This window comes from Plectrocnemia conspersa, unplaced genomic scaffold (assembly GCF_051122295.1).
Source record: "Plectrocnemia conspersa isolate PC_06_02 unplaced genomic scaffold, ASM5112229v1 ptg000010l, whole genome shotgun sequence".
Taxonomy (NCBI): Eukaryota; Metazoa; Arthropoda; class Insecta; order Trichoptera; family Polycentropodidae; genus Plectrocnemia; species Plectrocnemia conspersa.
In genome coordinates, this window is record NW_028277174.1 from 2,991,798 (window position 1) to 3,005,786 (window position 13,989).

At 33.3% G+C, this 13,989-nt stretch overlaps 3 protein-coding genes across 3 annotated transcripts; 1 reads left to right on the forward strand and 2 right to left on the reverse strand.

The window, feature by feature from the left end:
* The first annotated feature begins 1,132 nt into the window (after positions 1-1,132).
* On the forward strand, positions 1,133-2,000 carry Gar1 (Gar1 ribonucleoprotein). Its single transcript, XM_088194524.1, has one exon. It carries the CDS (start codon positions 1,184-1,186, stop codon positions 1,856-1,858), a length of 675 nt encoding a protein of 224 aa, XP_088050650.1. The 5' UTR covers positions 1,133-1,183; the 3' UTR covers positions 1,859-2,000.
* Positions 2,001-5,669: 3,669 nt separating this feature from the next.
* EMC5 (ER membrane protein complex subunit 5) lies at positions 5,670-6,357 on the reverse strand. The gene is made up of 3 exons (XM_088194668.1): positions 6,212-6,357; positions 6,032-6,084; positions 5,670-5,958 (listed from the first exon to the last, which is right to left on the reverse strand). The coding sequence occupies exons 1-3, from the start codon at positions 6,291-6,293 to the stop codon at positions 5,737-5,739; spliced, it is 357 nt and encodes a 118-aa protein (XP_088050794.1). The 5' UTR covers positions 6,294-6,357; the 3' UTR covers positions 5,670-5,736.
* Positions 6,358-7,837: 1,480 nt separating this feature from the next.
* drongo (Arf GTPase activating protein drongo) lies at positions 7,838-13,840 on the reverse strand. The gene is made up of 6 exons (XM_088194669.1): positions 13,566-13,840; positions 10,118-10,546; positions 9,878-10,050; positions 9,738-9,806; positions 8,415-8,551; positions 7,838-8,338 (listed from the first exon to the last, which is right to left on the reverse strand). The coding sequence occupies exons 1-6, from the start codon at positions 13,823-13,825 to the stop codon at positions 8,288-8,290; spliced, it is 1,119 nt and encodes a 372-aa protein (XP_088050795.1). The 5' UTR covers positions 13,826-13,840; the 3' UTR covers positions 7,838-8,287.
* Positions 13,841-13,989: the final 149 nt, after the last annotated feature.

A 13,989-nucleotide genomic window follows, 5' to 3' on the forward strand; every position in this document is an offset into this window, starting at 1 on the left:
CTTCGACCAGGGCTTCATAATTTTTTAAGCCCATGATAATTTTTTTTTCTTTTACAAGAGTTTTTTTTTTCAATTATTATTTATTATAAAAGCAGCAATATCAATTTTTTATTATTTAAATTTGAAATCAAATATAATATATAAAATTCATCGGAGTGCAATTTTCAAGAAAACACGGAACATCCGTATTGTGTAAGTATGATATAAATTTTGTAACAGAGCAAAAGACGGAATTGATCTAGAAAACAAGGCAGTGGCCATTCAGAATATTTATGGAGCTTATTGATATTTTGGCTCTCAATCACTATAAGATATGGATCCATAAATATTCTGAGTGGCGAATCAATGATTGATGCCATTGAAAGTATTTCATACGCCTCCTATTGGTAGATTTAGTAAAAATAAAAGTGTAATTGAATGACAGGAGAACGTTTATTTGCATAAACCGCAAAAGTCAGTGATAGACTTTTATCCCCGAAGATCTTTCTACATTGCCTTCGCCTAGTAGTACTCGTAATTGTAACTTTTGTTTTGGTAATAAAATTACGCGTGTGTTGTGTTTTGTTTGTCACAGAACTGTGTGTCAAATCCACAAAGTAATAAAATGTTCAGATTTCTAGGCATTTAGAATTTTTTATTTTATTATTTTTGTATGTTATATGTTAATAAATATGTTTTATTGTAAGTTATTTTATTTATTTTTTAATATTATTATCTGTATAGAAAAAATGTAAAAAATACACTATGTTTTTTTTGCGAACGTTTGATATCTGCGGATCTTTGTAGGAAATGCTTTTGTGTGTGTGCATAAACAATGACAAAAAGCATAGCGTGGTCTCGTTCTACGCTTGATTAAAAGTATTTCGGTCTTTAGACAGTTAAGAACCACTGCTTTAGACCATAGTTTTGTAAAAAGGGATTTATTTCTTGCTTCAGCTTTAATTTTTTTCCAAATACTGGTAGTGTGAACATAAAACATGAATATTACTGGAAATTAAGGTTGATAATTATTTTAATAATATCAAAAAAATGTTTAAGAATAATAATTTTAATAAATAGTGCATTTTAACGAAAATGTAACGTTATGGCCAAACCGCTGTCACGTACATGGTCAACATTTCGCACGTGCCTCGGTTGCGTTTGTTTTGAAGTTTTAACCTAACGTGCCGGTCCACGTGTGACGATGTATCGAGGACGCGGAGGCGGCGGAGGCTACGGGGGTGGAGGCGGAGGCGGACGAGGCGGTAGGGGCTTCGGAGGCAGAGGCGGCGGGGGTGGATTCCGGGGCGGCGGCGGAGGAGGAGGCCGACAGCAAGACTACGGTCCTCCGGAGCAAGTCATTCCCCTGGGCCACTTCGAGTATACCGTCCAAGACGACCTGGTGTGCAAAGTGAGCATCGAGGACGTACCCTACTTTAACGCCCCCATTTTCTTGGAGAACAAGGAGCAAGTGGGGAAGATCGACGAGATCTTCGGCAACATTAGAGACTATTACGTGACCATCAAACTGGGCGACAACATGAAAGCGTCCAGTTTCAAGGAGAAGCAGGAGTTGTATATAGACCCCAACAAGTTGCTGCCGTTGAAGCGGTTCTTACCGCAGCCTCCGGGCGCCAGAGGCGGCGGAAGAGGTAGAGGCGGACGCGGCGGCGGCGGCAGGGGAGGTGGAGGTCGAGGAGGATTCGGAGGCAGGGGCGGAAGCCGAGGAGGATTCGGCGGAAGGGGCGGCGGTGGCGGATTCGGCGGAAGAGGAGGTGGCGGCGGCTTCGGCGGACGAGGAAGAGGCGGCGGCGGATCCTTCGGCCGAGGAGGCGGAGGAGGACGGGGTGGAGGCGGAGGCGGAAGCTGGGGCCGATAAATGAATCCATTCTGAAAACGTTCCCGTTAACGTGTTTGTTAATTAAACAAAAATTTAGGATAATGTTATTTTTATTGTATCGGATACGTATTTTGTATATAAATGTATGTTATTTTTGCTAATTAAAAAGACATCGCAAATATGTATCATTACGTTTATTTATAAATCATAAAACTAGTTAACGACCCAATAGAATCATATTTTTAAGTGGCGTATAAACCTACTATTTTATTAATACAAATTCAGGTAAAGGGAGACGTATTCCACTGATTTTATCGATTTCTAAACTATGTTCATTTTTTCAAAATGGATACTCATTTTTGATTCAATACATTTTCAGTTGTATATACATATGTTATAATTATGCATTTTTAATGTTACATCGTTAAGATAACAATATTGTACTTAATACTTACTGACTAAAAAACAAATAAATGGCTTTAGTTGAACTAACGCAGACGGAAAGACAATATTTTGGCTTTATAGTATTAGGTAATCCCGGAATTAATGTCGTTTTTTATTAAAACTCAAACTTATTTTTTTTTTCAATTATTTAATATTTTTTTTAATACAAAGTAATTTCTAGTGTTATCTACGACTCTTTGCCATCTTGTTACTAGATCTAAAATTCCTTTCTCATAAAAGGCTTTTGGTTTAGATTCGAAGAACTCTGAAAGACCCGATTTCAGTTTTTGTCGAATTGTCGAATTTTTTGTTCCCTAATTGCGTTTCTAAAAAGCGAAATAAGTGAAAGTTGCTCGGTACCAAGTCCAGAGAATAGGGTGGATGCAATAAAACATCCCAGCTAAGGTCCTGGATTTTTTTACGGGTAATATCGGCAACATGCGGTTGGGCGTTATCATGTTGAAGAATGACATTACTTTTATTCACAAGAGCAGGTCTAATTTTTTGTAACGTCGTATTTAATTTGTCCATCTGTTTACAATAGAGGGCTGCAGTAACAGTTTGCCCTTGTTTTAAAACATCATAATAAATTACACCTTTCGAATCCCACCACACACACAATAATGCTTTCCGAGGATGTAGTCCTGGTTTTGGTGTTGGAATTGGGGTTTGACCTCGATTTAACCATTGTTTCTATTTTTTTATATCATGATAAAGAACCCATTTTTCGTCTCTGGTGATAAGGTCATGGAGAAACGGGGTAAAATGTTGCTTTTCTTGCAGTATTTTGCATGTGTTGAGGCGTTGAGCTTTGTTGCGTCGGTGAGCGCGTGAGGAACCGAGATACCTTATTTTTTAACTTTTCGCAGTTTCTCAAGATAACGATGGGTGTTCGACCGTGATGTGCCGACTTTCTTCGATAATTCATCAATGGTCATAATCGGATTTGCTTCGATTTCCGCCTTTAGAGCTGGACTATCCACTAGACTGGGCCGTCCACTTCGAAGCTCGTCCTTCAAATCGAGATTGCCCGTTGGAAATTTTTTGAACCCACTTTGGCACTTTCTTTTGTCCAGTATATCATCGTAAATGTCATAAATGCATTCTGTTGCTTCTGTCGCAGTTTTTTTTTAATGAAACGAAAACAACATACAGCTTCTTAAATGTGTTTCCAAAGGACACGTCTCTGCCATTGTTTGTAAATGGGGTAGAAAAGATTTTTTTTGTTCAAAAGAAAGGCAAAGGATCACAGAAAAGAAAAAAATTACAACGCACGTCTTCACTGCTCATCGGACCCAAAAATACTAAGCCAAAGTTGCCTATTAAAAAAACGAAATTAATTCCGGGATTACCTAATATATTGTATTTAATAATAATAATAATTTTTAACCACTTAAAATATTTGTGAAAAACTTGAAGATGTCAAAAAAGTTGCAATATGGTAGATCAAAGTCACGGAGTGCCATTATGTATGTTGAACAGATTTTGAAAATAAAATAGAAAATAACAAAGAAGACAAAATCAGTATGGGACCTAAAGAAAAGATCATGCAAATTTTTTGTGCGGGCAGGATAAAGGACATTGTCACGAGAGCAAAAAAATTTTGTTGAAAGGCCATCTCTGAAATCTTTTTGAGGAGATATTGCTACAAGAGCTAAAAAATGTCTTTTTGGTATATTTTGTTAAAGGGGAGTAAAAGAGGATGTCTGGTCACCTCACATTATGGATCCTGCATTGAATTCTTAAAGTTTATTGCTTGTTAGACATAAATTACACATTACCAAGGACAGGCTGCTTTATTATTCTAATGCATTTACAATATAACTTTTCATATGTTCATATTTCTGTCAATGAATAAAATACTACTATTATAATACTGCAAATTCGTTAGAACTTCGCTAGCTTTCGAGTAATAGCCAGTAGCGGCAGATCCCATCGATAATATATTTAAGCACGATGATAAGAGTTAGACCTGCTAATCGCATTTTTACAAAAATATATCATAAAAAATAGATTAGCCCAAACTTGGCCAGAATTTCGAAGCTCAGCTGCAACACAGAAAAAAGTCAATCGCTAACGGAATGCGGGTTGACGTTTTGAATCTACTGCTTGTATGGACGGCACACCACTGATTTAAATATATAACTAAAGAAATACTTGAATAAAAAACATTATATTTATATAAAAAAATTTAACTTGATTTAATGTAAATGATTTTTATAGAAAATAATACCAAAAAATTGAATTTTATAAAAAATATTGAGAACCTCTGAATTTATATAAAAAATCCACAAAAGCCAAATAATATAATAATACAAGTGTTAAAATAAATTATTAAAAGATACTAATACAAAAATGTAGTAAAATTAATTAAAACTATAAATCGTTGAGAATCAATGGATACGTTAAATTAAAACCGGTCACTTTAGTTAGCACGTGTGTTTGGATAAGTACCGAAACGAAATAAAAATCATAGATTCGATTTAGCTCTGGTTTTCGTTTCGACAAAAATAACGTTTTTTCCGGTTTTCGGTTTAGTTCCAGTAAAGTATAAGCCCTAAACATAAAGTATATACATTTACAAATTATGCAGTGGCAAAAACGACCCAGAAATTAATAAATAAATTGCTTAACAATTCTCATGAATGGGTAAATTGATGTACAAATTTTAAAACTTTAAAATTACAATCGTAGATATTATTTTCCATTTACATAATTGGCGTAAATAATGCTCATATGTGGTTTAGGACATTTCAGCATCTGGATCGTTACACCAAGTTATTTGATAGGAATAATTTTCTTGAGCTGAAAAATAATTTTGACGGCAAGAACTGTAATGTGATAATTCGATTTTACCATAAAAGGTTAAACTTGATACAACTTTTTGTATTTACGATAAAATAATAAGATATATTATAACAAAGAATGATTATAAATATCACAATAATTTTGTTATCAAGATATTCAGCACTGTTTTGAAGCAACTTATTTACAGTATCATAGTTTTTCATAGTAAATTATAAAATTATTTTATTCAAATTTGACAAATCATCGAAAATTATGATTTGAACTTTGATACAAATCTTCGTATTAAAATGTAATTTGTATATAAACTAAGCTATTTTATCTTTTTTATTAAAACAAAATAATTTTAGAATATTTACAGAAAAAAACATTTTTCTAAAGCAAGTTTTATAGATAAAATTTTAAGTTTTCAAAATCAACTATAAATTAATTAAATCTGTACTATGATTATAATCATAAACAATATTTTTTGAATAAAGGACGATATTAAAAAATTAGACTATAGGGAAATACTAAAGATACATCTGAAATCAGTGTTCATTGTGACATAAAAAAGTGCTATTGGTAAATTTTGTACTCTTCTAACAATAAAATGCAAAAATTCTTTATTGAATGAAATTTTATTTTGATTTGTAATTTAGTAAATTTTCGTTCATTTAATAAGTAAATTATTCTAAATCTTCCAAGTCGTTCCTCTGAGATTGAGGTACATAGTGCGGACTGAATATTCTTCCTCTATGATTGAACACGTAAAACGATGGAATGTTCCTCTGATCTTCCCAAGACTTCTTTTCGAGGCCCATAGTAGCGCGAATCTCATAAAACTCGCCCGATATCTGCACTACTCCATACATGATAATGAACAAACTCAATATGGCTTGTATTATAATCTGAAACGTTAAAATATAGACAGTTAACACGTAATTTAGTGATGAATATTAGCCATAGTGGTTTAAATGTTACATCTAACGGCAGCGCAGTAAATTCTTGCTCTGTGATTCTAAGATATGACCGATCTAGAAGAAAATTTAATAATGTCATTTTCTATCAAATATTATACATGTACATAATTCACTTTGATTCGTGTTATCAACGATTATTAGAATAAAGATCAAAAGTTGGTATTTTAAATGAAAACTTTACGTTGTGCTGCAGAATACGCCGCGTGAAATAGAGAGACAAAGCCTAATATAAGCACAAATCTCTGAGGTGTAGAAGCGGCCATTTTTTATAGATTGACAGAAATCTTTACGCGAACTGTCAATTTGCTTTTAATCAGTGTTGTCAGAGCTGAATTTTAAAAAGGCCTATAAATGTATTCAGGCAAATTTTGTCTATGCAAATATAAATTATTACATTAATTTTGCTAAAATACTAGAGACTAAGAAATAATAAAAAATAAAAAAATAAACTCAAGTTTAATTTTAATTTTTTTTTTAATACCTATATATATATATATATATTGCGTTTATTATGGGCAAAACTTAGCTGTACTCTGGTAACACTGGCATAACGGACTCTCTTTTCGTGGAAACTCTGGCGGGCTCGCATGCCTGTGCGGGCCCGCACCCCGTTCACTTATAACAATATGTAACCGTAATAATATTCCATAAAAATACTACTGCAGCGGCTCAATCTGTATCTAATTGCCACCTGTCACCTCCCATCGGCAAAATTTAAAGATATGGGAACACACTGAACTATTATTTAGTTACAATACAATTTTTGTTTAAATTAGCGATTCATATTTATTATTTAGCCTCAGGCAAGTTTGTCCCAATTTTCATTGTGGCAATATTTCAAAATGGCAGAACAAGTATTTATTTAGGTACAGTTACTAGCTGTAGTCACTCTGGTAGCACGCGTGACGGATTCCCTTCTCTTGTTGGCGCTGACAAAAAGCAATAAAATCGCGATATTCATAATATTACTTTTTAAAACAATATTATGACTGAGTGAGAATCGAATGCAGCTTATCTAAACTGATGTAAAAAATTCTCCCTGTACAAAAGTTTCCTAAAAGACTTTTTATTTGAACTCTGGAAGCAATACTTTTTCTTAATTTTTTTCGGAAATGACCTTTGAGCAAAATTTTCGAAATTACCATTTTAATTTAGTGTCATGATATTTTCAAAATCTGATCAGAACCGTCAGATGAAAATATCACAACCCAGCATTTGTCTTTTAGCTTCTATTCTCAATTCACGGTGATAGTAAATAAGTTATAAGGACAGTCACTCATTGTGACTGGAATTTACTTGAGAGGAATGTTTCTTATTCTTATTAGCATTTATGACAAGTTTTTCTTCTGTGTGCATGTTAAGTTATTTTGAGAACAGATTATCCGATTTTAACGTACCTTGCTCAACTGTATTATTTATTTTCTGGAGAAATTAAATTTTAAAATTGAATAATTAAAGAGGACAATTTAAATGAGCAATATATAAAATAATTGTTCCGTAATACGAATTGTTTGCACATTACTGTGAACAAATTAGATGTGAGTAAGCATTAGTCTGAACCATGAACACCCCATGAATAACTCTGCAACGAATCATTTCCTGAAGATTTACCTTAAATAAATGCACAATTCGTTTTATGGAACAAAGTATTTATTTAGATGCACGTTTCTTGAATTAATTTCTTGTTAAATCGCACTCATATTCAAGTGTTGCCATCGGCAAAAATATTTATTAATGGTTAATAAATTTATTGCTCAAGTTTCTCCCAATTCTACCTAATAATAAATCATAAATAAAAACAGCATCATAAAAATTAAAAGCTTTAATTTTATTTGTATAACAATAAATAATATAAAAACATTATCGTACAAATATATGATAAATTATATGTTCAATGTTTTCAACATAGCATTCATTTACGAATTGACTAAATTTGTTCATTAAAATTAATTAAAGAGAAAAAAATCAGTATAACTTTATACAAGATGTAATTAAATAAGAGAGCAACGAACACTAAAATGTCAATGAAGATAAAATATATCGCGTTGTACGTATATAATAATATAATATATCTACAATTCTTACAAAATAGTCATGATCCATACGTATACACATTTATAACATATATTTCGTATATAATATAAAATTAGTATTAATTTATTAGAATGTAAATAGGTACATTATAATGCAACGAACATCCGTTCATAAGGCAACGACGTTTCACAAGGACACTTGACTTTTTATAACGTATTCTCGATCACAAGAATGGATTTTTGGACTGAGCAGCGGGCGTAACGCTCGGATTCACCTACCGAGGTAAAACAATCGAATCAATAGAGCGATTCTTATTGGATTGATTAAGAAAATGTGCAAGTCATACTTACGATGAAAGGATTTGAGTAGTTTATGTTGTTTCCGTTTATATTTGGTGTATTTGTGCAAAACGGATTTTTGGGCGATGGAGTGAAGGCATTACCATCAAACGGATTCATTGGATTCGGCGAAAACTTGATACTCTCTTCTATAACAATAAATATAACATATTAAATAACTTACATTTTATTATAAGATATTACTGATAATAATGTATGTTATAATAGTGAATATGTATTTTTCAGTGAATATATATTGCTACCAGGAAAAATATAATTTGTGCTATTTAACAGGGAACTATTTTGAGAGATATGTGCATTTAAATAAATCTTTTGTTCCATAAAACGAATTGTTTGTGCATTAACATAAGGAAAATCTTTGCAAAAGGATTCGTTACAGAGTTATTCATGGGGTATTCACTGCTCTGACTAATCTGTCCAACAGTAATTTCTATGCTGCTCTAAAATATCTATGAATTTTTTGATTACACTCCATATTTAAATTCTGAGTTCATAATTGCTTTGAAATAGGTTTGTACAGCAAGTTTTTTTTTCTAATATCCGTTGATTCTCATATGGGCCTATACAATTCGCTATGAATTTATCCTATGACTGTGGTAATCCAGACTTATGGAGTGATGTTTGTTTCTATTAGTAATTGATACAAAAATATCAATTTTAAAAATAAGGTTTGGTATAAATGAGATTTAATATCCACTAGACAAAGTTTTGTTTGCTCTTTTAAATGAACGGCTAAAATTTTTAGTACTAGCTTACTGCACTTTTCTACTGAATTTCATTATGTCAAGAAAATTTTAAACTACATAGTTGGCATCTGGTTCTGAAGGTATGTGTGTTTTTATATAATTAGAATGACTTATGGAGAAAAAATGCTGCTTTGTAAACATCAATTGTAATGAATTATGTTATTTCCAATTTAATTAAGTTAGTTACCGAATTTTTTTAGGATTATGATTTAAATATCGATATATAACATAAAAAAATGTTATTTATTTGTGAAGCAAATATTTTATTAAAAACTAATCCGATACATTCAATGATAACGTCGGATTCTGAAATTCTCGCCAATTTAGCAAAAGCCAATATATTGAATTTCGACAACCAAAGGGTTGGAAAGTTATGGAACAAAATTATTAATTTTTGGTATTTAACATGTTATTGCCTTGAGATCTTTACATAAATGCTCAATATCATCATCAAATAATTAATTTTAATCTAAGAATTTGCATATGCTTTTGGTTAAGCAAATCAATGAAATACTTGTATAGTTGACTGTGCATAATAGACAGAGTATAGATGTTCTTTTGAATATACCTTTGATATGACTTTGGCTCTGTTGTCGAAGGGTCAGATCTAAATCGGCTAACGCTGCATACCGATCCTCTAAAAATAATCAAAAGTCAAATAGAAGCTTATCTCAGTCTAAATCAGCATACTGTTTACACAATACTTACGTGGTACGGAATTCATGTTCGCTTTGTCGGCAACGTTTGCGAAGAAACTTTGGCTCGGCGGCGGCGGCGGAAGTAGCTGCTGCTGGTGCTGCTGTTGTTGTTGCGGCATAACAGGGTTATTGTTTAGTTGACTAGAATTGAAGATGTCTGCGCTGGCAAAGTCCGCATGAAACCTAAAAATTTTTATTGTAACAGGTGCTCTTCCTATTGACACTTGATTAAATATTGATTAGCACCGACCCTGGAAAAGAAGACGTGTTTTGAGCGCCGAAGGCTGTCGTCGGTGGTCTCAATGGGAGCGCTCTCGTGTTCAAAACTAGCGGAGTTTTATTAACGACGGCGTTTTTAGGAGCCGATCTAGCTACTATGTTGGTCCACACGTTGTCGGTTTTGGACGTCGCTGGCGGTGGCGGAAGAGGTTCTTTGTTGATCTTTATCTTCTCAGGCAGTATTCCAGAGTCCATGTAGTATCTCTTCTTTTCGTATTTGTCGGAGAGGAAGTCTTTTAAACCTTGCTCGTCTTTGGGTACAGGTTTCTCCTTCTCGGACAGAGCCATCCATATGCTATTGCAGCACTCGTTGCCTTTGCTTTTTAAGAAATCTATCTCTTCGTTGGTGAAAGTGGCCATGGAGATGGACTTGACGCGGTGAGGGGGCGTAAGCCCTCGCCTGAAAATCAAAATAACAGTTGAATTTGATATTCGGTCATTGTAAACTTTGACACATATGAACTAGATAAACAAACACAGAATGATATGGCAGAAGTTTATCAATCTAACGTTTCAGAACAACTTATGCCAAAATTTACTTATTCACACTAATGTAGAAAGCAATGTGAAACTAGTACATCGTGATTTGTTTCATAATAAGCATTGTTATGATAGTAAAATCGAATAATAAATAACCACATTAAAGAAAAAGAAAACAACTTATTGTTACAAAGGTGAAACTTAAAGTAAACAAAACTATGATGAAATATTTATTTATCAACAATGAAAATAAATAATAAGCTGCCTAAATAAATAAAAAAAAACATGGATTCTTTGTTTCAATTATCCATACTCCAAATTTTCGTAAAAAAGTAATGAACATGTAAGCAATTTAAAAAAATAATATATTCAACAAATAAAAAATTATGGCCAACCAGATAATCAAGTTTCTTTTAATGTAGTCTAACTTATATCAATAACTAAAAAAAATATTTAACTGTTTTTGTGCCGCAATGTGTATTACATATCTACGCGTTCAGTGCCGCATATTTTTAGATTTAAAAAAACGGTCATAAACATTCGGAAAGCACGTGTTGACCCTGTGCACATCCCTAAAAGGCCTCAATGTGATAATCTTCTTGATATTTGTTTTATATTTTATTTGCGAACGACATATTATGTATGAATATAGTGATAGCTCTGACGCCGTGCAAGAAACAAAAAATGTTTTCATAATTCTAAAACACACTATTCAATTTATCATAATTTTTAATGCTTCTTTATAGATGATTCTATAAATCCAGAGAAAAAAGTCTCGTGTGGCATTAGCGCCGTGACCGCATCGAGCGACAAAATGCTCGCATGGCATTAAAATGGTTAAACAAGATATACACTAGCAAAATCAAGCTTAGTGAACGATCAATAAGTGGACGGGAGGGCAGAGATAGTTTTGCCATATATGTTTGCTATTGTTAGCTTTTGAGATATTGACAGTAAGTTAAAGATTTGCGGCGACCATGTGTACATGTAAAATCACTTTTCGGAACCAGATAAGAAAAACTGTCCAGAAAAAAAGGGAAAGGGTGACTTGAATATGGAAATTTTGGTGATTCATTTAAATTTTAAGAAGTTTCGGTTCCGAGAACCCCTTCCTCTGCCATGTAATGGATTCGAGCCACAGTCGGATGTGATAGTTTAGTCTTCATTGAACCAAAGATGGCCTTGGTCCTAGGGCCTAACGTCGGGGCTTCGCCCTTGACTTGTCGGGCCCGCACAGAAGGTAGTTCTATAGATTTCTAATTTGCGTCTAATGACCGTAGAACTAATTTGAGCCACCAGTGACTGCATAGATATTGTTTTTTATGTTCTTTATATACACTACCAGTCAAAAGTTAGGACCAAATTTTTTTTGTTAATATTCTTAATTTAAATTATATGAAAGATGAAATACATATTTATCAATCCACTTGAAATTACTTTTAATCAAATTATTTTTAAGAGCAAGAGATTTTTATTTTTAATGCCCACAAAAGAAACTAAATGAAAAAAAATTCTGCAGATTGTGATTTGTGTAGTTACAAATGCAAATAAATGAATATGCATAAAAAAAGTCGAAAGAGTTGTTAAACCCTTGCCATTGCATATTTAACAGTAGGACCGAATTAGTCATATTCTGATTTGAATAAGAAAGGACGAATTTAAAAAAAACATGGCATAATATTGTTATGACAAATATAGAAAATAGTCTATTCTTTAATTGAGTAACACTATTTTTAATAGTTAAAAGAAATAAGGGTGGATTTGTGACTATGAACATTGTTTCAGATTTTGGTCTTAAATTTTTGATTGGTAGTGTATGCACTTATTAAGTGCATACACTACCGGTCTCAAGGTACTACTTAAATAATACAAGGTTAAATTGCATTTTCTTCTGAGAATCTAACCATAAAATCATTATATCCCATGTTTGTTACATATTTATATATTATTATCTTTGACAGTGGTTTCCAAAGTGAAGATCGATACTCGATAGTAAACATCAAATAAACGACAAATCGACAGCTGGGATGCTTTCAGATACTCATAGATGAGTTAGACAGAATTTATTTTACATATGTATGTATAGATTTGGGTGTATACACGTTCAAAATAGTTTAGTAATTTATAATGGACCATGTTGGTTAAGATGAAGCAGATGGGATTGTTAGATCAATCCTAAATATAATTAAAAAAATAAAAGTGCTCTACGGGTTCTTTGGATTGTCTCTGCAACATAGATTATACTTCAAATTTTAATTTTAAGCTTATTTTTTTTATACAGAAAATCTCCACCATTCTGAGAAAAAAAATATAACTCCTATTACGTGCTTTTTTTTAGTAAACATATTTGAACAAAATTCTATTTATGAAAAAGGGTATAGAAACGTCCAACGGACACAATCTTCCTGTATTTGCAATTTTATTAGTTAGCGCCCTTTTTTACTTACGCCACAGCTTTTTAAAAGCTCCTTTTAGCAATGGACATTGTGAAGAATTAGCAAAAAAAAATGTAATACACCGTTCATCGGCAGCGGAGAATATCAGTAAGGTCTCTAAATGGGGTCAAGTTTGTTACACGAATCGAGCAAAAACAAAAACAATCTGCAGCAAAGAATAAATACGCGCACGTACTTTGGACTACGTTTTTAAGATGATATTATTAGATAAGCTAAAAAAGTAAAAGAGAGAAACGCACTATAAGTATAGAAAGGATGAAAGTTATATGGCAACGAATTAAATATATCTTATAAAATATCCCGCTCGCACCTAGTGAACACCCCATGAATAATATTCAGAGCGAGCTTAACCCTAAAACACTCGATAATGATAATGATAATGAATGACAGATCGACAATAAAAATGTTATGAATAATTAAAATAAAATTGAGCTCTTCCAATAAATAAATAAAAACGGGGGTTTGGAAAGACGCGTGACTCACAAAAGGCCGGAACATCTAGAGCAGACGAAGGTGCCGACGGTGACGTCTACGTATGTGGGGCCCCGCTGGGCGCACTCGCAGCACCTCGCGTTAGCTCCTCCGGCCGCGAGCGCTCTCAGAGCCTGGAGGAGGGCATCCTCCCCGGCCCCCGTCCCCGAGCGACCCGACAACATTCCTCCGCGGTGCGTCAGCCGCGCATCGCCCCTCGACTGTTGTGTTGCCGTGTTGCCGACCCTGCGGCCGTTGCGCACATTGCGCATGCGCCGGATCCACTTTTCCCTTTTCTACTCACCCGATACTCGAACCAATTTTATTTTTTAATTTAATTATTACAAATGTCACTTGACATAAAAAATCATCAAAATATTCTAGCTTCTCATTATTTTAATATTCGTATACAGAGTTAAAAATCGGAAAAATGTGT